This window comes from Camelus ferus, chromosome 35 (genome assembly GCF_009834535.1).
Source record: "Camelus ferus isolate YT-003-E chromosome 35, BCGSAC_Cfer_1.0, whole genome shotgun sequence".
In the NCBI taxonomy this organism is placed as follows: domain Eukaryota; kingdom Metazoa; phylum Chordata; class Mammalia; order Artiodactyla; family Camelidae; genus Camelus; species Camelus ferus.
The window spans coordinates 10,734,299-10,758,564 of record NC_045730.1 but is presented as its reverse complement, the minus strand read 5'-3'; the positions used below and the strand labels follow the sequence as shown (position 1 = coordinate 10,758,564).

Here is a 24,266-nt window from a genome sequence, read left to right as displayed (position 1 = left end):
TCACACACTTCTATGGGCTATAACATGAAGGAGATTCTAATAATATAGTATAAAATAAAATTGGCTAAAAGTGATGTCTGATTAAGTTACTGCCATTATCTGAGAGGAACAGAATTGTAATTTGGCTTTGCACAAATGCAGTTGATACAGCGCTATCCCAAGAAAACTATTTGCTTGGAAGGGTTATAAGGACCATCAGTATATAAGGGTTAAGGATTAACTGATGCTTGTAATTAAAATTGTTTGGGATGAATATAAAGTGGCTATAGGTTATAATCCAATACAATGCACAGTAGGGGATGATTCTGATTATCTTCTTCCATAATTAGATTATATCATTTGCTGTTTTAAACATCTGCTGCTGTTTATATCTGTGGTCCCCAAACTGCCCAGGTAGCCTAGGGCATTGCAGCAAATTCAGGAGGCAGGCCACGGGACACTTCAAAATTTCAAGGGAAGCATGCTGATCTCAACATCTGTAAGACACCACGCAAACTATAGTGTGAGGGAGTTGTCGATTTCAACTTGGTACTCCCTCCCGTGGCACAATGATTGTCTTTGGAAAGCTGAATTCTCAACAGTTCTATGGAAAAAAGCAGGTACCACAAGGAAATCAACGCGAATCAGGAAATGAGGGCGGTAGTATCCAATCTGATTTGTTAGGTTTGAAGATTTGTGCAGTGCCCAGCATAATATAACCCTGTACTAATTATTATAAATATTAAGTAATATGTGAATATAGTAGTCTTCTTCTTGTATCTCAGACCTTCCACCCACAATGTTTACCTTCTTTCTGAAGTATGTCCTCAGAGTTTAAATAATGTGCTTTTCAGGCTTGTAAGTTCCTTTAGTGAGGCATGTTGTGGGGTAGTTCTCAGTTGAGAGCCTTTATTTTGCTCTCATTTTTTGGTAGTTTTGATGGGTTTATGCCACATGAGTTCTTTCCAGTACCACGAGGCAGTACGTCAGTTCTGGCACTGTCTTCCTGGAGCTCACATCAGACCCCACAGGTTAAGGGCCCAGGCGCACAAGACTGCCCTTCTCCCCCACTTCAGATGCCAACCACAAGTCAAGGTTGTTACCTGTGCTTCTGACCTACTGGCTGTAAAATCAGAGGTTCCCACAGCCCCCTCCTCAGATTCCGTTAATTCGCTAAGCAGTACACAGAACTTCAGAAAAACATGTATATATGTTTACCAGTTTATTACAGAAGAGGTTATAAAGGATACAGATGGAGCAGTACATAGGGCAAGGCTCAGAAGGGTCCCGGTGCAGGAGGGTCTGTCTGTGGACTGGGGTTCATCACCCTCCTGGCACATGGATGTGCTCACCAACCCAGAAGCTCACCAACTCTTACTGTTCAAAAACATTCCATGTCAGGGATGCTTTCTTCCAGGCACCATTTGCATTTACTTCTGCCAGGTGCTGGGACCCCTTTTGCTTCCTTCAAAGGTCTCAGTTTAAGCGGGGAGGGTATAACTCTAGTGGTAAAGTGCATACTTAGTATGCATCGAGGTCCTGGGTTCAATCCCCAGTACCTCCATTAAAATAAACAAGTAAAAAAACCAATAAACCTAATTACCTACCCCCCCAAATTTTTTTTAAAAAGATCTTAGTTCAATGTCGAAGTCTTGGGTTGAGCTCCCCAGCTACGCTCTGACACCTAGTGTGAAACTGGCATTTATCTTCAGAGAAGCCCCTCCTTCCACGCTTCCTTGATGGTCACCGCACACCCTGTGGATTAAACTCACTGTCAGGGAAGGAAGGCGCCTTGACGAGTCCCCTACTTTCTATGAACCCAGCAAAAGGTTAACAACTCTGTCTATCAAAGAACTCATACTTTTGGTTTGTTTTTTGTTTTTGTAACTGAGAGCCCTTCCGAGTATCTTCCATTTACTGGAAGCATAAACCTTTAAAGTGGCTTTTATTACTAGCAACTAGGGAGTTATAGCTTGGGAACTGAGACGAAAAATAACTGACCAAGAGAAAGTTCAGCTCTCATGAAGTCAGGTGTCCAAAGCTGTCCCTGCCACTCGTGGGAATGTAAATGGAACTGGGCTTAACCTTTTGTTGGCTATAACCACATAAAGATGTGCTTTCGTCTTGACCCATGGGCAACCCACCTCCCTCTGATTTAATCCCAGGGCCATATGTTTCCTTCTTTTCCTTCATGAAGGTTCCTCTTCTGGTAAACTCATGCCCCACCCCAATACTTTCTTTTAAATTTAGTTCCTATAAGGTAAAGATCATATGACTGACAGCGCTGCCTTTTGAATACCCAAAAGTGTAAAGAAATAGTCATAGCCATTAATTCAACAAATATTAATATCAGACATTTAAAAACCCTCTTTCTCAGATAGTATTTTCTTTACAAAGGAAAGTTGACCTGGACGTGTGATTGAAGGAGCCCTGGGTTGAGGCTCTGGAGGGGAAGTAGGAGGAGGGATGGGGGAAGCAGGGACAGCTGGCCATGAGGGGTCACCCTCCAGAATCCCTCCCATCACTGCCATCCAGGAGGCCCAGCAGCAGGCAGGGGTGAGCAGTGGGAGTTGGAACTGGAGGTGAGGTGGGAGGCAGTGGGGGATTCTGCTGAGACAGGACAGCACCGAGAGAGATGATGTGGGACAGGAACAGTGGGGAAGGTGGGCTGGGAAGTCCTAGCACCCACCATATTTTCTCAGTAAATTACACGTTCAAGTCAAGCACTGTCCACCTGGATAGTAACAACCTGTGCCATTTATTTTATATTTTTCTAGATCAATGAACTGAGCCATGTTCAAATCCCTGTCATGTTGATGCCAGATGACTTCAAAGCCTATTCAAAGATAAAGGTGGACAATCACCTTTTTAACAAGTAAGTACCAGCACCACCTTTTTATAAGAACTGGCGTGGCTGCCAGGAGTATGATTTTTGTGAATTTCTAGAATCACATTATTTTTCAATGGGTGGGAGTAAAGTTTTGCTGATGAAGTAAATCCTGTGATAAACATAACCATCTGTCATTTTCAGAAAAGCAACAGCAGGCCCTCTTGGGTAATATCTTTTTGCCATATGGCATATTGTTCTCTATGAATATCTTATATGTTAAAAGTGATATTCTCATTACAATTTAAATGTTTGAAGCTGTAAATTGCTTGGATTTTTTTTTTTTTTAGCAGCTATGGACCTCAGCTCTCTTACACAAAACCCCACTAATGATTACTTTATGAACAGAGATGACTAATTCCTAGAGCAATAAAGAATTAAGGTGTACTTATATCAAATGTAATTGGATGCCATAGTGGGCATTGAGACTGTTTCTCCTTTTCAATGTCAAGTTAGATGTCATGGAACACCGTCTGTGGGGGGCAGTTCATTGACAGTGGGAGATACACGGATGTATAAGAAACAGTACAGCCCTTAGTGGGGGCGGTTCACAGTCGGGTGGGGTGTTGAAAATGGACACACATACAAATCACCATCATTTGTGCACAGAGTCCCACAACAGAGGGGAATGTGTGTCTCTGAACACGAAGGAGGAAGCAATTCTGAAAGAGTGGGCTGAGCCCCAGTGAAACCCCTCCCACGTGAGGACCCATTGTGAAATTTCTTAATGGGGCCATTGTTCTAAGGTGAAGCTGATGTGTTAATTATTCTCACAATGCCGTTTAAAGGGTGACCTTTTAAGGGGACCATTTCTGTATGGTTTTAGAATGCAGTATTTATATAAAAGATAAAACAGGTGGTTCCAGGAGTGACAGGCAGTCTTGTTTTTTTTTTCCCCCTTGACGGAGGCCTAGAACCCAGCACACCAAGCACGTGCTCTACCGCTGAGCCCTACCCCCAACCTGCACCTGACAGTCTTGTTTTGTACACTTCCATTAGCAGGTAACCCAGGATGAGTGTAGGGGGCACTGTTGGTGGCTCTCTGCTGCCCTTCCCTGACTCACCAAGCAATTTGTTTTGCCTTCACCAATCCCCTTGTATGTCTGTCCCTTCTGTCCCCCAGATCTTAATGTGGGTTATAGTTGGTCCCTCGCAGCACACCTGTGCCTCCTGTGGGTGGGAACCCTAATCTCTTCTGTGGCTACAGGGAAACAAGACGGCAGCCCATCCAAGGCCAGTTCCCCCTCTGCACGTCTGAGCTTTCTTCCACCATTTGCCTATTTCAGAGAAAACATGCCGAGCCACTTCAAGTTTAAGGAATACTGCCCGATGGTTTTCCGTAACCTGCGGGAGAGGTTTGGAATCGACGATCAGGATTTCCAGGTGAGTCGCTTTTGTAACATTTGTTTCACCCTGTAAAATGGAAAATGGGATTCATGCCCTTGTCACAGCAAGTCATTAGATAATAGTCATTTTCATTCTGTAGAAGAATTTTTTCAAGAGTTCTGTCTGCCTTTTGATTTCTGCCCTGCAGCGTGTTGCCAGCCCGTGAGATTGTGTATGTGTGTCGCACTCGCATTTCCTGTACTTGGAGAGGCCACTGAGGAACCTTAGAGATTTATTTTTCATCCTTGCTGAAGTGCTGCTTTCTGAATCGGGCCACCCTGACTTGGCCACTGCATTTTGTCGGAGGCCCCCTCTTACGGCTCTGCTGTGCGGAGTGGTATAGTGACCACAGCACCGCCGTCACCACCAGGCGCCCACCAGTCCCAGGGACACTTCTTTGCGTCTCCTGTTCCGCCCTGGGGACCTACCATGCGGAAATGTGTCCTGTGGCTTTGCTCCCCACGTTTGCCTCGTTCTCAGTTTTGACTTTTAAAACGGAGCTCGTGCACTGTCAGGTCTGCTAGTCCGTGCAGGTCTGGCCTCAGTGACCTAATTTTCACAGAGCTGGCCAGATTCCTAAAAACCAAGGATTTCTTTAAGAGCAGAAATCTGAGTCCGGAGCCACAAGCACTACTTTCTGGTCTTTTACGACAGTCCATTCATTTCACTGTGAGAGTACTGACATTTTAAGTCTAATAAACACTTTCTCTCATTTGCTTCAAACCAGAAATCCTAATTTATCCCCCATTGCATGTCCTCTTGCTGCCCTGGGTGCCCTTCCAAGGTGAATATTGGCCCAGGCCCCTAAGGCAGATCCAGCTTAGTTGGTACATTTTCCTGTAGATCTGTGAGCCTGCCCACTCTGCCCTGTTGTTGAAAATTTGCAAGAATTTCTCACAGGCTCACTCAGGCAAGAGAAACCTCCAAGCTTGCCATATTTTGAAAAGGCAAGGCCTACAGGGCTGCCAGTGACGTCCCTCTTCTGGGGACCAGGACCGCGGTTTCCACGGAGCCCCAGGTTCTGAACAGAGGCTCAGGTGTGCCCGGGAGAGAGCTGAGGGGAAGTGGGCAGGGAGGATGTGGCCACCCAGTTTGCTTTTAAAAACTGTGGTGGAGCCAACATTTGGGTCTGGGCTTCATGTGTCACAGAGAAATAACTTCGATCACACTTAGATTTGATATTTACTGCTGTGAAAATAAGTCACTTCTAAAGAATTAAATATTGGAATGGTAAAAGATGTAAATCATATAAAATAAAAAGGAATAATTCTACATTATATAATAATTCTACATTATGTAAAGAGGCCGTAGGAAAACACACTGTGTACTTTAAAAGGAATGAACAGCTGATAACTTTGATGTCCTAAGAAAATCTCCTCCCTGACTCTCTGCTGCTACACTCAAGGGTGTGCTTTCCTTTGTTCCCTCCACCTCCTTTTTAAAAAAATTAACCTGCTACACTGGCATTTCACAGAAACCAACTTTCAGAGCTTATGCTATTGGATCTGGTTTGATTCCTGAATTCATTACCACAAAGAAGTCATTCTATTTCTCAAGAACCAGCCCTCTTTAAGTGAGCTCCAAAACAGATCCATTAGATCCTTAGATGCTGAAATATTAGGACAGGAGGTGGGGTGCCTTCCTTTTTGTGCCCCCTAAAAACAAACCATGTAAGTTGGTATTTAAGGAAGTGCAGATTGCCAAGCACTAACTTCAAAGGCAAATTAGGCAAGTGGAGGATGATTCACACGTAACTAATTGGCAAGTTTGTTAAGCTCTCGGAGTGAGAGATCAGTGTAAGGGAGAAACGGTGTGAGTGTAATTAATCATTTGAACACCACTCCTTCCCTCAGCTATGCCTGGTGCTTTTGGCATTTAGATTGCTACTTTCTGTTTGGCAACTGTATTTCTTTTTTTTTTTTTTATTAAGTGGGTGTTTAAAGTAAGTTTAATAAACCAGAGATGCACAGTCCCTTGACATCTGCGGAGTCCACAAACTGCGGGTCAAATTGCGGGTAGTGGAATCCACGGGTACAGAGGGCCGACAGTACTGGCCTCCCTCCTCATTTCTACACTCCTTTCCCAGCGTCTATACTTCCTACAAATTTTTCAGCAAGGTCAGGACCAGAGGGGTGGTCACGTCAGCTGCACGGCACATCGATTCACCACTGCCCAGACACTTCATTCGTTGTGGCCAAAACATGTAACAGGTTTCAGAGACACCTAGTACCAAACTGAAGTCACTTTCTCAATCTGGTTTGAAAAATGGGATCAATGACCTGGGGTCCAATCATCTTTGCGGGCAATGGATTGCTCAGGGGGACCAGGCTCCTCACTGTCCCCCTTTCTTTCTCTGTTTATTTTTCTGAAGTGCTTGCTTACTGGACAAATGGCTTTAAATCATTGTGATGATAAGAAGCCCCGCTGTCCGATTCCTTTAGTATTCAAACCTTCACATCGAGTCAGATGGGTGAATGTTCTCCACCTGCCTTGTGTGCGTGACTGCGTTTTTGCTGCACCTGAAAAAAAAGTCAGTATTGATCAATCTGATCAACATAGAACCTAGTAATTAGCCTACTTAATTGACCCCCATCAGCCAACTTAAACTTCTGGAAAGGAACTGAACAGCTTCCCTGCTGTCTTCGTAAACATTTGTGTCTTTCCTCTGGCTTTGATTTCTTGAATGTCTTTTAAAAATAGAGCTTCTTTCTCTTGCTGTTAAAGATGAATTCAAGCAACAGTTCTAGAATATTCATCACTAATAACAGTATCACTTAACATACATATATACACCTGTGTGTGTGTCTGTCCAGTGCTTCCAGATTCAGAATGCTCGCTGACTTATTAGCGCTTCTTTAAATTACTTCATTGGTTTGCAACAGGCTCAGAGTTGAATTATGTTCTTCTGATCATTGTAGGGACAATATGACTCCCCATTACCGCTCTTTTAAGATAAGATATCTAAGATAACTCCTCCCACAGAGGCTGCCACTTTAAGCTCTGGTCCCCTTAGGTGAGAGATTTCATGCACAATTATCAACTCCAGGTGTGTTTATTTGCACCTACTGTGTGTCAGGCTCTGTGACAGACATTATAGGGAGTGCAGAAAAGAAGAAAGGACGACGGGATTCTTTTTTAAACTATTACATGATAGATGCTGTATTGGATGGTAATGAGATTTACAGAGACCCAGGCATCTTGGTTTTCAATGTTCTTCAAGGAAGCCTGCTTCCCTCTTTCTGGTCTCTCTGAGGATCAGAACCTCTTCTTACAGACCTGGAAAGTCAACTGCAGGCTTCAGTTAAAGTTTCTGAGTTTCGAGAGAGAATGGCCCACCAGAAACCAGAAAGTTAAGCAGGACGCCAATGATGCGATTAAAGCTGAACTCACCACACAGTTGAAATGGAGCCCTCCAGTTCTTTGTAGAGGGTAATACCCTGTTCACTTTTCCCCTGTCACATCTCCTGAGTTGGAATCCCTTATTATTTGCATTTGATGCACTTTCTTCTTTGTGCTGGTAACAGAGACTTCTAATTTTAAAATAATTAATTTTAAAAGCTAACGTTTTAAACATTTGATATTCTCGTTTCAAGTTAAAAATAAAATTCTCAAGTGTTGAAATCCTTTAGAGTATGCTAAACTTTATTTTAAAAAAAGCGTATATTGTGCCTGTATCTCTAGAATATAAAGTCTATCAGGTGTTTTCAAATGTTGATTTCCCAAATATAATTTAAACCATCAGAAGGCAGGAGATGAGCGGAGCTGGTTTACCAGGGCTGCAGGCCAAGAGGTTAGCACTAGCCCAGCTTTTGGCAGACACTTAAGAAATATTTGTGGAGGAAAAGAGGGAGGGCTGAGAAGGGCATCCCCGGAGAAGTGAGCCTTCTGGGCCAAAGCATGGAGGCCTGAGAGCTCAGGAAATGAGAAGCGGCTGGACGGTGGCCAGATAGGGGGAGATGAAGATGGGAACTGGCCTGAAGACCTCAACTGGATTCTGCAGCCCCAGGGTGGCCCCGCGGATCTCACACAGGGGGTGACGTGAGAACATGTGGTCGTGTCTAGAATGCATACAAGGGAGACAGAGAAGTTAGGATGCTGTGAAACATCCCAATGAGTGAAGAAGAGGCATGAACCAGGGCCCTCACCAGTGACAAGGTCCAGCAGAAAGCAGCTCCCCGGGACAGAGAGAAGAGAGAACTCAGGAGCTGGGGGTGTTGGACCCTGAGAGATGGGGCGAGGGGTGCCGGTGACTGGGGGAGGGAAGTGTGGGAACAAGGGAGGAGAGAGAGGAAGTTGAATTTTTAGCCTTGAACGTGCAGGTGACCCGGAGGCACCTGTGAGGCCGGTCATCATCACCGTCCTGGGGTTGGGGGCAGGCGTGGGCCAGGAGCAGAGGACCAGGGAGTGCTGAGCACAGAGGTCCCCACTCTGAATTTGCTTCCTTTATTCCAGCATAAATGCCTGTCGTCTCTCGGGTTCGCCCTGTCTCCTCACACTCTTTGGCCTCTCAGCTGAGCTACTGTGAACCTCACTGTGAATATCAGGCAAATACTCTGCCTGGGCTGAGAACCAACAACCCCCCCCCCCCCCCCCAGATTGGACGAGTCTCTTGAAAGACTTTTGGGAAAACTCCTTCCCAGCCCATCAGCATCCTCAGACTTTTTGTTCCTAGTGCTTCTTCCACTGCTTCTGAAGTGTTGGACCAATTACTGCCCCATCTTGTCCCCCAAATGTCCCCACCTGGCAGCTCTGGCTTCCGGTGGGCCCGCATTTTCCACTCCTAAACCCACGTCCGGCTACATCTGGTGATTTTCAGCCGAGCGCTGACTGTCAATCATCTGCCCCCGGGGGGCTCCTGTCCGGGTCTTAATCGGGAGTCTGGGACATAGGCCTGTGGTATGTTCATCTCTGTCAAGTACCAACTCGAGATTTAAAAGGATCTCTTGCTCTATGACGGTCCTGCAACTCTCCCTTCTCAGCAGCTCATTACCATTCATTTTTGTGTCCTTTTCTGATTAGTTGGTTCATTATTGATAAGTGTTCAACTGCACTGTCTTGCCGCCCCCTCCACCCCCACAATGAAAGCCATCCCATGCCTGGGCTCACAGCTCAGACTTTCTTTGAAATTCCCCAGGAGAGTTAACACAGGGCTTGAAACACAGTGGGCATTTAATGAATCCTTGATGATGGTGATGTTCATGTAAGCGTGTTGGTCTTTCCCTCCCTGACAAGGTCAGAGGACCATCTGTTCCATCAAATGTGGGGCTTCTGGCTCCTGGCTGTGTGATTGGAGGCCTGAGTTGTCTGCAGGGCAGCGATTGGCTTCTAGGTTTCAGGCCTGTGAAATAGGTAGCCCAGGTTGGGAATTTTCCTGGGAATTGGGAAGCTGATTTGAGTCTTGAATCTTCAGTGGCAGATCCTGTGCCTTAATCCAGTCACTTAACCCTGGTGGGTCTCAGTCTTCTCATCTGTGAGTGGGGAAGAAGGGTGCCAGGCTCTCTGAGGCCCTCCCAACTGTCAAACCTCTGAATCTATTAAGTCCCGGGGTCGGTGACTGTCACTCAGTTTCTTGTACATGATATTGTTGTGTCTCCCTTGTAAGGGGCCAGCTTTTACATGTTTGAGCAGGGCAGACTTGGTTGTCAGTGGCCTTTCTGTTGACTAAACAGACTTTCATACACAATTTTTAACAGAAACACAAACTCATATTAAAACGGAAGGGGAAAAAAAACCCAAATGTATATGCATAAAAGAACTAAATGTTCAAAATGCTTGGGTATTTTAAAGATGGATAGGGGATCCTAAGGGTTGATAAATCATGACATTTTTATGAGAAGTATGGAAAGATGGGTGGTAAGGGTGAGCTAATTAAATTGACATTTCCTCCACCTCCCTGGGGGCCCCAGTAATCCCGGACCTCCCACTGTGGAAATAGCCTCGGTGCAGACCATCAGAGGAGTGGGGAGGAAGGCGAGCACCATTAATCCCTTTCTTTAGGGAAAGGAAATAGATGTCCAATTATAAATGTGAGAGAGCCATTCAAGAGTGAGCATCATCTCTCATTAGCTGCCTTTATTTCCTACTGAGGGCTCACGTGGCCCCCAAGCTTCAAACACAGCCACTGAGGTTTGAGATGGGGTGTTGTAAGATCCGTGATGTATTTGTCTATGGAAAATGGAAGTGGTGGAAAATGAGTTTACTTATCTGGTGGCAAGATCGTCAGGCAAAATGGGCTGAATTGTCCTATTCTTACCTGCCCAACATCTGGTAGCTTTGCCCTAGAACTTTAACTTGTGTCCAACAGTTTGTCCTATCCCCAACTCCCCAGAAGTGGCATTGGCTGGCCATTGGCTGTCACATGTCTGCCACGCTGAACTGAAAAGAGAGGACCCACGATGTCACCTCCCTCACCCAGAGACAGCCCAGGCTCTCCAGCTGACCCAGTGGGTCCCTCAGGGTGAGGAGTTTGCTCAGGAGACCTGCAGGAAGAGCGTTTGGACGAGCTGCAAATGCCTGCAGTGCTGTGTGATTGCGTTATATGAAACATCCAAAATAGGCAAATCTATAAGACAAAAAGTAGATATTAGCTGAGGGGAGAATGGGTGTGACTGGGTGCTGATGGGTACAGGGTTTCTTTCTGAGGTGATGAAAATGTTCTAAAATTCACTGTGGTGGGGAGGGTATAGCTCAAGTGGTAGATAGAGCGCATGCTTAGCATGCATGAGGTCCTGGGTTCAATCCCCAGTACCTCCTCTAAGAATAAATAAATAAACATAGTTACTATCCCCACCAAAAAAATAAATAAAATAAAATAAAATTCACTGTAGTTTAACTTTGTAACCACACTAAAAACCATTGGTTTGTATGCTTTAAATAGGTGAATTGTCTGGTATGGAAATTACAGCTCGGTAAAGCCATTAAGGAAGACTATTTGGAGTTTAAGATTAGTTTATATTCAGTATGAGACCTCTTTCACCTTCCACCATGGATTTTGGCTGCCTTTTTCTTGATGTCAGGGCTTATGATAATAGTATTTCTGCTTAGAACAAGTGAATTTAAGGAATTACATAGTGCATAATACACAACCGTCACATGTACAGATGAAAAGGGTGGCCAGTGAATAAAAGCATGATTTTTGCAGTTTGTGTACATTTATCATTAGGTTCCCTCCCAACTGATAGCAAATGATTGTGTTTTCTAAGTCTCTCCTGAAAGCAGTAACTCCTAGTGAACACTAACCAGTAGAGCAAGAGGGAAGCCTAGAGACCATTAAGTCTGACTGTCTTTGCAGATCCTTAACAGAGTAAGGTGGGGGGCGGTGGGGGTGGGGGCTGATGGCCTTGGACCTGTCCCTGCTTCTCTTTCTAGCACACGTGCCGAGACCCAAAAGCCTGAAAAGCAAAGAAAGGAAGGCCATTGTGACTGCCGTAGGCAGCTGCCATGTCGGGTTTCTGTTACATCTGTGTTTTAAATGTGGAATTGAGTCTTTTAAGGCTCTGCACTGAAGGGGACTGTGGACTGTGTGGTTGCCCAGCCTGTTATGTAAGTGACTTCCCAGACTGACAGTCCCGAGGTTGCTTTTCCAAACCTTCATCTCTCCCTTCAAGCCCTCATCCAGCCCCTGCTCACCCTCCTCATCCTTGCTGCTACACCGAGGTCACCCAAGGCCCAGACATCAGGCTCCCTGATGTTCCCAAGTTCGCTGGCAACTTCAGGCAGCCTACTTTGCTCCCCTCCTCCTCCTCCTCTGGGAAGGGGTCCCCCCAGCCCTCCAGGCTGCCTCCTTTTGCACTTTCTCCTTCCTTTAGAGAAATGACCGTTCCTCCACCATCCCTCTTGCCCTGTGGCTGGAGAGGATGCTGGGCTGTGAGCAGGGGCCAAGGATGGAAGGAAGACCTTGTGGGGTAGGAATTTATGACTTCAAACCTCTTTGTGTAAAAAGTTTTAAGTTCTTTTTTAAACTGTAAGTGGTGGTTATTGAGAGCTATAGAAAGTAAACTGTGAAATGGAGACTATGTGAAGGGGGAGGGGGAGGTTCTTGATTTTTCACTGAGTACAAACCAGAGGCTTGGCCAGGGTGGGGAGGAAAGGAATCAAGGGCCAACCGGAAGAACTCATTCTACAAGTCCGTCTTCATTTTTGACTGACCACCTTACAGAATAGTTTGTTAATATTGAGCTGCACCTCTAAAATGTCTTCGGGATTGAAATTTGCTATTTACAGTAATAGCTACCATTCATGAGTGCTACTGTGTTGTGGGCAGTATTACCGGAACTTTGTATTAGCTAATTTAACCCTCAGGCAGACTTTTGATGGTGATGACTTTCGTCATCAACAGGTACAGAAACTGCGGCACAAAGAGCTTAAATAACTTGCCCAAATCCCACAGCCTTGACTCAAAGCTCTCGTGTCTGGTGCTGCATTACACTGTCTTCCAGCTTCAACATCAGTGCCATTTGGAACTTGAAAGGTCCTCAGCCCTCTGCTTATGGTGGTGTGGACCTGAGAAAATATGAATAAACTAAACAAGAGTGCGAATAAACTAAACATAACAGAGAAAGATGGTTTTGATGTTCAGAACCCTCAGATGAGTGTGTGTGTTGTGGATTTAGAGTCTCCGCTCTTCTCCTGGCTCCTAGACTTGGACGGTTCTGTTAGGACATTTTAGAAAACCAGTGGAAATTTTTACTTCCAACTTCCATGTGTATTTGTTGCCCTCATATTTTATTGTGACTTTGACCTCAAATATCTACTGTGTTTTGCACTTTTACACTTTTGAACTGAGAAGTTCAGAATCTCAGATTTTGAATTTTTTTAAATGTCAACTAATTATAAGAGTATATAACCCCCTAAACTTTGTCCATGGCGAGGAATTTATTTTCGAATGAGAGTAGATCTTTCCAAACTCTCTGCAGATTTCACTGGGTAATTTTACCTGGCAGCTCTCTCATAAAGACAGACAGGTACATAAGGGTGAAGGTTCCCGAGAATGAGTATTTAATTTGGAAATGGGAATTATCTTGATGATGACTAAGCCAACCCTATACGTGGTGCTTTTTAGGCCTTTGGTTGGATCAGATCTTCATCTCAGACTTGGCCTTTTAAATTAAGTGGTTAAGATGAGAAAGAATATTTTAGAACGGTCCCTTCAGCTCGACCTTCTTTCTTCCATGCAAATCTTGTCCTAAGTTGTGAATGTGTCTTAACTTCTTTTTCTGTTTGCTTGTTTATTTTTACTTTAGTATTGTAGAGAGTAACCCAGAGCATTCGCAATATAAAAAGATGATTCCTTTCAGCCTTGGCTTTCTTTGCCAAGAAAACCCATAGGGTTGTAAGCAGGGAAAGGCAGAGGATGGGATAGTCTTCTGAAGGTAAAGCCTGTGTCCATGAGAGACTGAAAACCTCCAGCAAGTCTCAGATCCCATGAATTAATTCGAACAGACACAGAGAACAGTGCCACATGGTTAGAAATGGGAAGCATTCATAGGATTGACATTGTCCGACTGTCTCCAGGATTGGAGGAAGTGCTGAGACCAGGCAACTTTCCACCCCATCTTTGCACAGGCTGTCGGACCCTGAGCCCGGGACACAGCCACACTAAAGCCTGTCCTCACACACACACAACTGTCTCAGCTCTGGCCTGGGGACAAGGTGGCTCCTACTGCCGACTGACCTCCTCAGTTAAAGTCAGGTAATAAACAGTCCTGGAATGAGTCAGGAGGGCTCTGTGCACACGTTAGCAGAAGCATAAGTTGAGGACTCTGGGTTGCGCTAGCACTGAGGCTGTTGCTGATGACATTTTTAAATGTTTTGCTTGGCAGAACTGAAAACAAAGGCAGCTCTGGCTCTGTGCCAGCTGGCTCAGGCTTTAAATTGTGATCAGAAGGTGTTGGTCACCACGGAGAAGTCTGCAGCAAGGATCCCAGTGTGGTGGCCATCAGACTCGAGCCCAGGCGGGGAGGCAGGCTGGTGGGAGGCGTGGGGCGGCTGCAGAGCCTGCCACGTGTCCCGCCCACCCCACTCGGACGTTAAAGAACTGAGACAGGCGAGGCATTTCGGCTCGTTGTGTCTCTGTTTCCTGGTCTGTAAATTGGATGCTTTGGGATGATCTCCAGGGTTACTTCCAACTGTCACGCTCTTTGATTATGAGATTTATTTACAAACAAGGGGGCCTTTGGGGGCTCCTGGAGGTCACTCCCAGGCTGTTTCTGGCCTCACAGACATCCTGTGTGAGGTCACAGTGCTCGTTTTCTTTAGAACAAAGGGCGCTGAGGAATTTCAGTATTCGGTTTCCCTAAGATTGCAGATTTTTCAGCCACCTGATGGCTACGTTCGATGTATATCCATGTCATCGTTCTTTCTGGAGTCATCCTGAGTGCCCCTGGGAACTCTAATGTGTTATTTCCATGCTTCTCGAAGAAGTATCGTCATCTCCTCTTTAACACTGGCCCAGGTGCCCTGAGCCACCCTTATGCCCCTGCTGAGATGGCGCGTGGTGGCTGGACTCTCTTCTGACTGGACTTTGTTGGCAAACATCAAATCACCATCGAAGGGCCATGTGTGCCGTGTCTTCGAGGAAATACATTCTCAGAGTTGCAGGAGGTCTGAGGGAGAGATCCAGCTCAGCCCGCCCTCTCCCTTGGGCTTACCCTCCCTCACTTCACAGTCCCAGGAACTGAGGTTCAAAGAGGCTGAATGACGTCTCCAAGGGCTGATGAGTGGAGAGAATTTCCTAGGTCCCAGACCAGCAGCCTGCCTTACTCAGCACTGCCTTTACACACACACACACACACACACACACACACACACACACCCTGCCTTATTTCAGAGGTTTCACACACACACACACACCCCTGCCTTATTTCAGAGGTTTCAAAAGTCGATGATTGTGGAATTAATTAAAGGCAAAAGCTTAGCCTTGTCTTTGTAAATTGCCCTTTTTGGTTACCTCCCAGGACGATGCCTTAGGCATGTCGCTTCACCCCACTGTACCCCAGTTTCATTATCTTCAAGTGTGAAAATGCACCTGACTTTTTCTGTTTCATATGTTGTGGAAAGAAATACGAATGTGGATGTTTTTTTCCAGGCCTTAGAGTCATTCTAAGGATCACACATTTTGTGTAAAATTGCGTTCACTCTTCTGATTGTCTACTTGCCTAAGGCTTTCAGTAGGTTTGATTCATGTATTTTTATATTCATAGTGATTATAAAAGATATGTTCTAAATTTTGACAAAGTGTGTCTGTTCCTAACTTCACTAGTTACTGGAAACCCGAGAGCCTTGAAAAAAATTCTTCCACCCATTGAAGTAGAGATTGTGGCTTGGTACTACTTAGGTAATTATGGAAAACTTGAGTTAGGGCAGAATGAAGATTAGAATTTGTAGTTTTGTATTCCAGGCCATTACGGGAGGCCAGTATCCTGTGCAAAGTCATTAATAAATAATTATCAATGTCTTTGAATCTGAAGAGAAAGGTGAAGAATTTGGAAGGAGGTAGCATCTGAGCTAAGGAGTTAGTCCATTTTCAACTCTGCCTTCTAGCCCTTTTCCTAAGCCCATATATTGCTTTGAACATGGTATTATTAGACATTTTTTGAATGAATGAATCCAGTGAATGCAATGAATTATTAATCTTCACTGTAGAATTTCCCATTTTAACCAAACCAGGGTTGGAGAGACTATAATGGGAAAGGTGAGGTTCAGACAGGTGCATTTGTATAGAAAGCAGTTAATACACTGGACTCCCCATGCTCTGCACCAGACAGACCACGTCGAGCCGCTGTCCGGGTGCTCTTGGTTCTCACGTGCACTCTGCAGACCCACTGTATTGGCATCATCTGCTTCTTCAGATGCCCCCCCCCACACACCTGAATCAGAATCTGCATTCTCACCTGATCACCTCCACCCGCAGTTACTCAGGTGCTTGTTAAAGTTTGAGAAGCACTGATGCTGCAGCTTTCACCCCTCTTCTCTCCCCTGGTCCACGAGGGAACACTGCACTTTTGTATCTAATAACACTTGAGAAAAAGTCTGTGGAACTGATGCTGCTCTGATTCTGTCCTTTGCTGAATATAAGTACCCTTTACTAATCCCCCCTCCCCCCCAAAAGTTAACTTACATGTATTGTCAGTTTTACAATGTTTATAACCTGGTCCACCTGGCTTTCATAAAGTTGATTGTTCTCGCTTTGATTTTTTTTTTATGCCTGAAAATAATTTGTAGTCTTACCATTCCTAGTGTTCTTGTTTTAATGCTTGGGAGGAAAAATTCAGACCTTTAGCTAAGAGCAGTCATTGCTTTTTTGGCTAGTGTTTAAAACCCCAAAAAGATGCATTCGCTTTGATTTTTTTCCTTTTTATTCTTCATAGGAAGTGGTGTAAAGGAGACTTTTATTTCTGAGGGAAAAGCCAATATAAAGAACTAAACTTTTTTAATATCTCCATTTTCATCCTGAAAATCCTTTTTGTGATTCTCAGGCTAGCTAATGAATTTCAGTTGTCTTAATCAATGAACACGGCCAGATCCTGCTACTTAAAGTCATCGGGGGTTACATTGATTTTCCTCCCCTTCTCTCGAGTTTTCTAATGAGCTAAGGAAAGCACATTCAGTTAACTGGCAAGTGTGTTCACTCACATCAGATCAGGATATGCTGTCTCAGAAAGTAAGGGCAGTGGCTGCAAGGCTGGGGTCCTGGAAACGGGAACACTGTTCCTTTCCCTCTGCCCAAGAAGGGCGTCCACCAGCTCCTGCACCACGGCAGTGTAATTAGACCTCATACGGCCAAATCCTGTTGAAGTTCATCTGGAAAAGAGGGAAAGGATAAGGAGGCTTGAGTATACTGGACAGATAGGAACTCTTTCCTTGACAGTCAAGATGAGGTGATACCACCTGCCTCTCGAAAGGCATCTGTGTCCCCTTAACTAGACAGGGTTTGATTCACTAGTGTTTCTGAATGCCCACTTTTGGAGAAAGTGAAGAGGGATGTCTTTCCCTTTGAATCCCTCATACGCCATCCAGTGGGGCCAGGCGGGGAGTGAATTTAGTACTCAAGCACAGGTAGCAGAGGCGAAGACCGGAATCCCTTGGATGCTTAGGGTTTGCTAATCCCAATAGTCCAAGTGACCAGTGTAAAATGGTTGGGGGAAAGCAGGGTAGACTTCCTGGAGGCTCTAAGAAAGCAGGAGATTCAAACAGGAGAGTCACCTGTGAGAGGAGGGTAGCCTTGGCTAGCTGGAGTGTGGATAGTGTGAACCTGGGATGAAATAACTAGATATTGGAGTGAAATATGCCAGAGGAGCCCCACCTCATCCCCTCCAGGAGATGAATCATGCTTAGAAAAATGGCTGAGATGGGGTGGAGGAGGGACCAGAACATAGTCTTCTGACACCTGCTGAGGCCCTCCCAGGGCAGCCACAGGCAGTGTAGTTTACTGATGGAGTCATCTACTGCTTGAGTAGTTGACTAGTTGAGAATTTGGGTTCTGAGCCAGCCACACTGGAGATGGAATTCTGTCTCTTCCTGCTACTAGCTGTGTGACCTCCGCCTGATTGTTCTACCTCTCTGATCTGCATGGTGATATCAATAGTGACTGTTTCATGGGAAGGTTCTCAGAATTGGGAGAAGTCCCTGGTGCATAATGCTTCACAGAATACCTGTCGTGTAGGGAAGCATTCAGTGAATGTCAAGGGTTCTTTCGTGGCTGGAGCCTAATTTTATCCAGAAGGAAAACTGAACTTTTGTCCAAGTCAAAAGAACAAGGTGAACAAAATAACTTTGGTTATAATTCTAGACATCAGAATCACTGTTTTCATTTCATTTGAAAACCTTACCATTTGGGTATTGATGAGTAGAAAATGTTGTCATCCTACTTATCAACTTTTTCCAAACACAAATGATTTTGAAAACTTGTGGGGACAACAAATTACCCAGAAATTAGAAAGCTGCATCTTTAACCGGTTCTCTCTTCCCTCGCCCACCCATCCCACGGGAAGAATTCCTTAACCAGGAGCGCACCCCTTCCCAACGACTCCCAGGCCCGCAGCGGAGCTCGGTTCCACACCTCCTACGACAAGAGATATATCATCAAGACCATCACAAGTGAAGATGTGGCCGAAATGCACAACATCCTGAAGAAATACCACCAGGTACCTTTTCTCTGTCTTCATTCGAAACTCTGAGAAGGCTGACACTTGTGACAAATTATCCTTAAGGCCAGAGATTTAAATATCTAGTTAATAAACAGCACACATTTGACACAGTTATTCAATCTAGCTGTGTTTTTAAAAATTACTGTGGCCAGATTTACCAGCAGTTAACATTTGGGAATGAGAGATTCATTAGTTATACATGTAACACTTTTAGTCTAAATACCCTTCTATACAGTAGTTTCAGCGACTCCCATTCTGATTTTAAAATCACTCCGCTGAAGATTTGGCAGCAGGTCAGAAGTTTTTTGCACAGGACGGAAGCGGGGTGTTGAAAGTGGGTGTTTGTCTGCTTACCACCTCCTTTTCACCCCTCAGTGTTATCCTTTCATAATCACCTGGGGATAAGTGAAACTAGCCCTGTCTCATCTCCTGTCTGTCTGTTTGTCTCTCGAGGAATTCTAGCACGAGTGCCTGGTAGAGCACACATTCACAGGTCCCTACCAGAGTCGTAAGAGGTCTTCCTTCCTTTGAAATAGTAACAGCATGATGTCCAGCATCAGGCAATCCTGGGTTTAGACCCCAGCCCTGTCACTAACTAACCACGTGACTTCCAGACTTTGAAGCCTCAGTTTCTTGATTTATGCAATGGAGATAATAACACCAACCTAACACCGAGCCCTGAAGATTGTAGGTCAGGCTCTCAGCACAGTGCCTGCCACACACCGGGCTCTGGTATGTGGGGGTGGTGGTAGCCTTCAGCAGGTCGTACAGCAGGAACCGGGACAACTGTGTCACCTTGGGAAAGCGGAGTCTTCGTGGGGTGAATCTGACCTCTGATCGCAGTACTGCAGCAACCACCTTCAGAACTGGTGGTTAAACCACACGCTGAAACATACACACACACTGTTGCTTTAACCAGAGGATTCTCAAAAGTGTTTCAACCATCACGTCAAGCATCAGCCTCTCCAGGTAGCTGCTTCGAAGGTGCTGCTCAGTTGGATTTGCAGGCTCTGGGCTGTCTGTAGAAATGAGCTTCCTTACCTGGCGGGCGTGCTTTCTGCTGTAAACTTCAGGAGTTATTTCTTGGCACTTGCTTATTCTTCTAATCTTCCCAGAGCGTGATCAGCTGAGTTTTGCTTGCAGTGAGGTCTGTAAATATCTCTAAGCTACATTCTGTTTCTGGAAGCTGGGGGCTGCCCCTGATTTGTTTTTGAAAAACATGAGTCTGCCTCTAAATTCATTTAGCATCTAATAAATCTTTTATAACACCTATTCCTTTTGAAGTCTGTGCTCTGGTGCTTATGCTGTGCCTATTATGAAGGAGATTTTAAAGTGCTGGATTAGTACCCTTGAGTGAGGGTGAAAATGCTAAGGCATTGGCTTCTGAATGAATTGAATTACAGGACGCAGCTCTCAACCATCCACCTTTTAAACTGAATGCTACTTCATTGCTCCCCCTCTGGAACTTAATGTCGTACTGATGCATTCTTTTTCTACTTTCCTTAAATTGTCTCAGAACTTTCAAAGCAATGTGATGCCTCAGTGACTGATGAAGACATATTATTCCGATAAGTGACTATGATACCATTCTAATAAAACGTGACATGCAATTCAGACATCAACTTCTTGATGACATCTTTGAGTTCAGACTTTTCTGACTTTACAGAAATCAGTTTGAGACATTTCCCCTGGGGTACTTACTGTAACCGAACGTGCAGATCTGACATATCAGCATTACATAAAATATGTTAGCGATCACAATAAGTCTATTAACATGCTCCGTGGGCTGTCACCATACTAAATAATTTCCTTTCATTCAACTCCTACAAAGTGGTTATTTTCTTGGTATGTTCTTTATCCAGGAAAAAATCTCATTTCTTCAACATCTATATTTTTCTTTCTGTTAATAAACAGTATTTTAAATATAGTTAAAGGGTCTCAGTGTTGCCCTTACAACAGAGTGTTGCAGGTCAATTATTCTTCAAAAACAAACTCATAGAAAAAGGGATCAGATTTGTGGTTACCCGAGGTAAGGGAATTGGATGAAGGCAGACAAAAGGCACAAACTTCCAGTTATAAGATAAGTATGTACTAGGGCTGGAATGTGTAACGTGATAAATATTATTAACATGGCTGCATGTCATATGAACATTGTTAAGAGAGTAAATCCTGAGAGTTCTCATCACAAGAAAAACATTTTTTTCTTTGTCTTTTCTTTTGTATCCATATGAGATGAGGGATGTTCACTAAACTTACTGGGGTCATCATTTCATGATGTCTGTAAGACAAGTCACTATCCTGTACACCTTAAACATGAACAGTGCTGTATACTGATCATATCTCAATAAAACTGGAAGAAAAAAAATTTTTTAATAAATGGAGTCTTAAAAGATTGAGAATCACCATTACTAATATGATTTATTAAAGGACCCTAGGTTGAAGGTCAGGAGACCTAGATCCCGGCTTGTCCTGAACTGGATGCTGAAGCAGTCTCTGACCCTCAGCTTTCCCATCTGCATTTCATTCATTCACTCATTCATTCGTTCATGTGTTTACTTTATTTTTAACTGAAGTATAGTTGACTTACAATTTTATAGTAGTTTCAGGCATGTAACATAGTGCTGTGGTATTTCTGTAGGTTACACAGCACACAAGGTGATGATAATATTGTTGACCTTATTCCCTGTGCTGTGTGTTTACTAACTGACCTAATTCCACAGAGGCTGTCAGGTGGCTTAAACTAGTTGTAAGATTTATGTCTAGTCTTAAATGTTTTCTGTCTCCTGCTTCGGTGATGACTGTCAGTTCTTCTATTTCTACTTGCTTTTTGTTGCTTTTCCCTTCTGATGTGCTTTTGCTTCTGTACTGTCTAGTCTGGACAAGTCATTAGGCTGATTCAAATTGATTGATTCAAATCAACTTTGAATTGATAATCTAAATGGTCAAACAGGTGGGGCAGGCCCTCAGGGACGTTGTCTCCTGTGGAGTAAACTGGACGGACTTCCTGGTGGCTCTGGTTACTCTGTGGCACTTGACTTCTCTTTTTCCTTCTCTTTCACTGTGTTTTGTCTTAGTGAAATAGATCCAGAGCTGCAGCTCTATTCTGGAAGGTTAAAATTATCATAAGGCCAGCCTATGGAGAGCAGAACATTGCCAGATATTTGAATAAATTCTTCCTGGGATTAATCTGATGAGCCAAGCTCACCAGCAGTGCAGGGTGGCAGGTGGTTCAGAACCGGGACTCTGGAGTGGACTGCTTTGTCCCCACCAACCGGGGGACCTTGGGCAAATCACTTAACCTCCTACACCTGCTTCTGTGTCTCTAAAATTTGGATAATAGCACCTCCTTCATTCGGTGTTGTGCTTATTATGTGAATTGATGTTTATAACCTGCTCAGAGCAGTGTCTGCTGTATGATCAGTGTGGTTATGAATGACTGAATCACCAAAAACCTTTCTTCCACATACTCACTTTCCTGTATCTCAGTGTTGAAATCATTAACTCTTTGGATCCACTAGGGGGCCTGGTTTCTAGTAGAGTGTTGCACTGATGCAGAATCATGAAGATTCAAACCGACCGTAGGGAGTTAGATGTTTCCCAAGCTCTAGCATCTTGCCTTAGTCTTCACTTGTGGTGCAGATCCTACCCCGATTTCCACTGTGCGCCAAGAAGGGAACGCGTCATCTTTCAGACCAGAGGGAAATTTATCTTAAGCAGAGCAAAATTCTATAGGTTTCTTCTTTTTCTCTTTTCTATAGTTGGGAAAATAACTATTTTTGTTCTGGTGTAAATATCCTTTTCCTCAAATTTCTATTAGACTAGAACAAATGCAGGTCTTATAAATAATGATTATCAGCTGATTCACTTAGTAAAGCAGAAAAGCATTCCAGAAAGGGAAAAAATGGTCATGAACCTACTTGAATGTCTTATTTCTCCTAAAGTGACTGATTTTTTTTCTTTCCTTACTGACCTGAATTCATTGAGAGTTTTGGTATCATGTGGCTTCAGCTTTAATTAAAATTTAAAGTCAATGTCAGTAAAATTTTAGAAATTTTAGGGGAGGGAACAAGTTCCAATGTAGATGATCAAGAAATGCCTTATGAAAACGGCATTAAGAACTATCTTTAAAGTTTTTGAAATGTGGGGTTTAAATTTGTTTTTTATTTCAAAGAGACAGAATTGACAAACTGACAAAATTGATAAAAGTTAACTTAAAAATCCTTTCTTATCTTTGTTATTTGGGAGGCAGTTAGTAACTTGAGCGGAATCTAGAAGTCAGCCTAAAAATCTGAAATCCTTGTTGAAAAAGCTAGCTGGTACCTCACCTTTCAGTAAAGGGTTTGGGGGTGAATGTCTGCCCTTTTTGGACCCTCCCTGGAGTACATCTTTTCATCCTCCCATGAAGGACAGTGGCAGTCATTGGCCAATGAATAGGGACAAACTGAAAAAACAGGCACTGTAAAGGCCAAAAATTAAAATTAACAAATGGAGGGTGTGGTGCTGAGAGAGAAAAAGTCACACCCTCCCTCAGGGCTTCCCAAGCTGCTGGTTAAAGACAGAGCAGCACGCACTGGGTGAAGTTCACGTCCTGGCTCGGCGGCGCTCCTGGGAGATGCCGACAGAGGCCCCGCGCTGCAGCATGGAACCTGCTTTCAGGAGGAGGAACGCTCCGAGCCTGCTCTTTTTGGCTTTTTCATTCTCTCTGGAGGAGAGGTCTGTCAAAATGTGCAAAGTACACTGACGCTTTAGGCCCCAGAAGCACCTGGAGCTGTGCAGTAAAGGCCGCTCCCAGCAGAGCCCCTTCACCAACAGACGCAGCACATGCATTTCTTGCTTCTCTCTTAGAAATGTCAGGAAGATGGCCTCCTTTTTCCTTTTTATGTCACCTGCCTCCCCTCCTCTCTCTTCTGTCTCTCCAGCAGCTCTGGATGTGGCAGCCTCCTTCCTCCACATCTCTTGACCTTCCTTTCCCATTTTACCTCTGCAAACATCTCCACTCAGTTTGGGGTAAATTCCTCAGCTGAATCACCCACTCCTAATGCTCTCTTCAGCTGTTCTGTTGTCTCCCCGGTCTAGTGATTTTTTTACTTCAAAAATATGTTTTTCCTTCTAAAAGTTCCATTTTAAATAATCTCATTTTTTGTTATATGCTCATTTCTGAAATTGCACCCTTTATTTGTTTGGATGCTTTCTGCATAGCTGTGCACATTCTGTTTCTGGCAGTCCTAACTTCTGCCATTCCTGGGGGCCCTGAATTTGTTGCCCCTGCTGTCTGCTGTCTCTCAGAAGAGGCCAGCCCAAGCAGAAGGCCACGCAGAGTGTGGGGTCGGGATATTGGTGAGGGATGGAAGCTGGTGCGGGAAAAGGAAGGAAGTAGGGTTGGATGGGGGGTGGGAGAGGGCAGCCTGCCCAACATGTCCCCCAAGTTGCAGGCTACCCGGTGGGGGCCCTTTGGGGTCCTCCTCCCAGAAGATGCCATGTTGGGCCAAAGTGACAGGAAGGCAGACCTAGAGGGAGCTGTGACCACAGCTGGGCACACCGCCTCCTGGAGCACGTCCCCACCATGATGCTTGGGGCAGCCATTCTGCACTTCAGTTCTAGTCACTGAGTGAACGGCATCTGGCTGCATTTATGATAGTGGTTTTTATAAACTCATTTCGTCTTTCACGATGATTTTATTTATGGGTTTTTATTATAGTGTAACAAACAGAATTAGGAGCACCAGTTTGTGCATTCAGGTATAGCCTACAATATTTCAGAAGTAAGACTGTTTGTAAATAGTGCAGAGGAATGTTGGTTCCTTTTAAGCCTGATTTTATTAAGTTTAAGGAAAGTGGTAAATTTTGTTCTTACATTAGCTTAAATGG

At 44.4% G+C, this 24,266-nt stretch overlaps 1 protein-coding gene across 2 annotated transcripts in view; it reads left to right on the top strand.

The window, feature by feature from the left end:
• Positions 1 to 24,266, top strand: part of PIP4K2A (phosphatidylinositol-5-phosphate 4-kinase type 2 alpha) — a 159,011-nt gene that overhangs the window by 93,921 nt on the left and 40,824 nt on the right. Inside the window, exons 2-4 of one of the 2 annotated variants that reach the window (XM_032473969.1) lie at positions 2,757 to 2,854; positions 4,153 to 4,249; positions 18,244 to 18,396. In XM_032473969.1, the coding sequence (XP_032329860.1) occupies positions 2,757 to 2,854; positions 4,153 to 4,249; positions 18,244 to 18,396 (348 nt within the window). The remainder of the gene's footprint in view (positions 1 to 2,756; positions 2,855 to 4,152; positions 4,250 to 18,243; positions 18,397 to 24,266) is intronic. The other variant, XM_032473970.1, reaches the window with a different exon arrangement.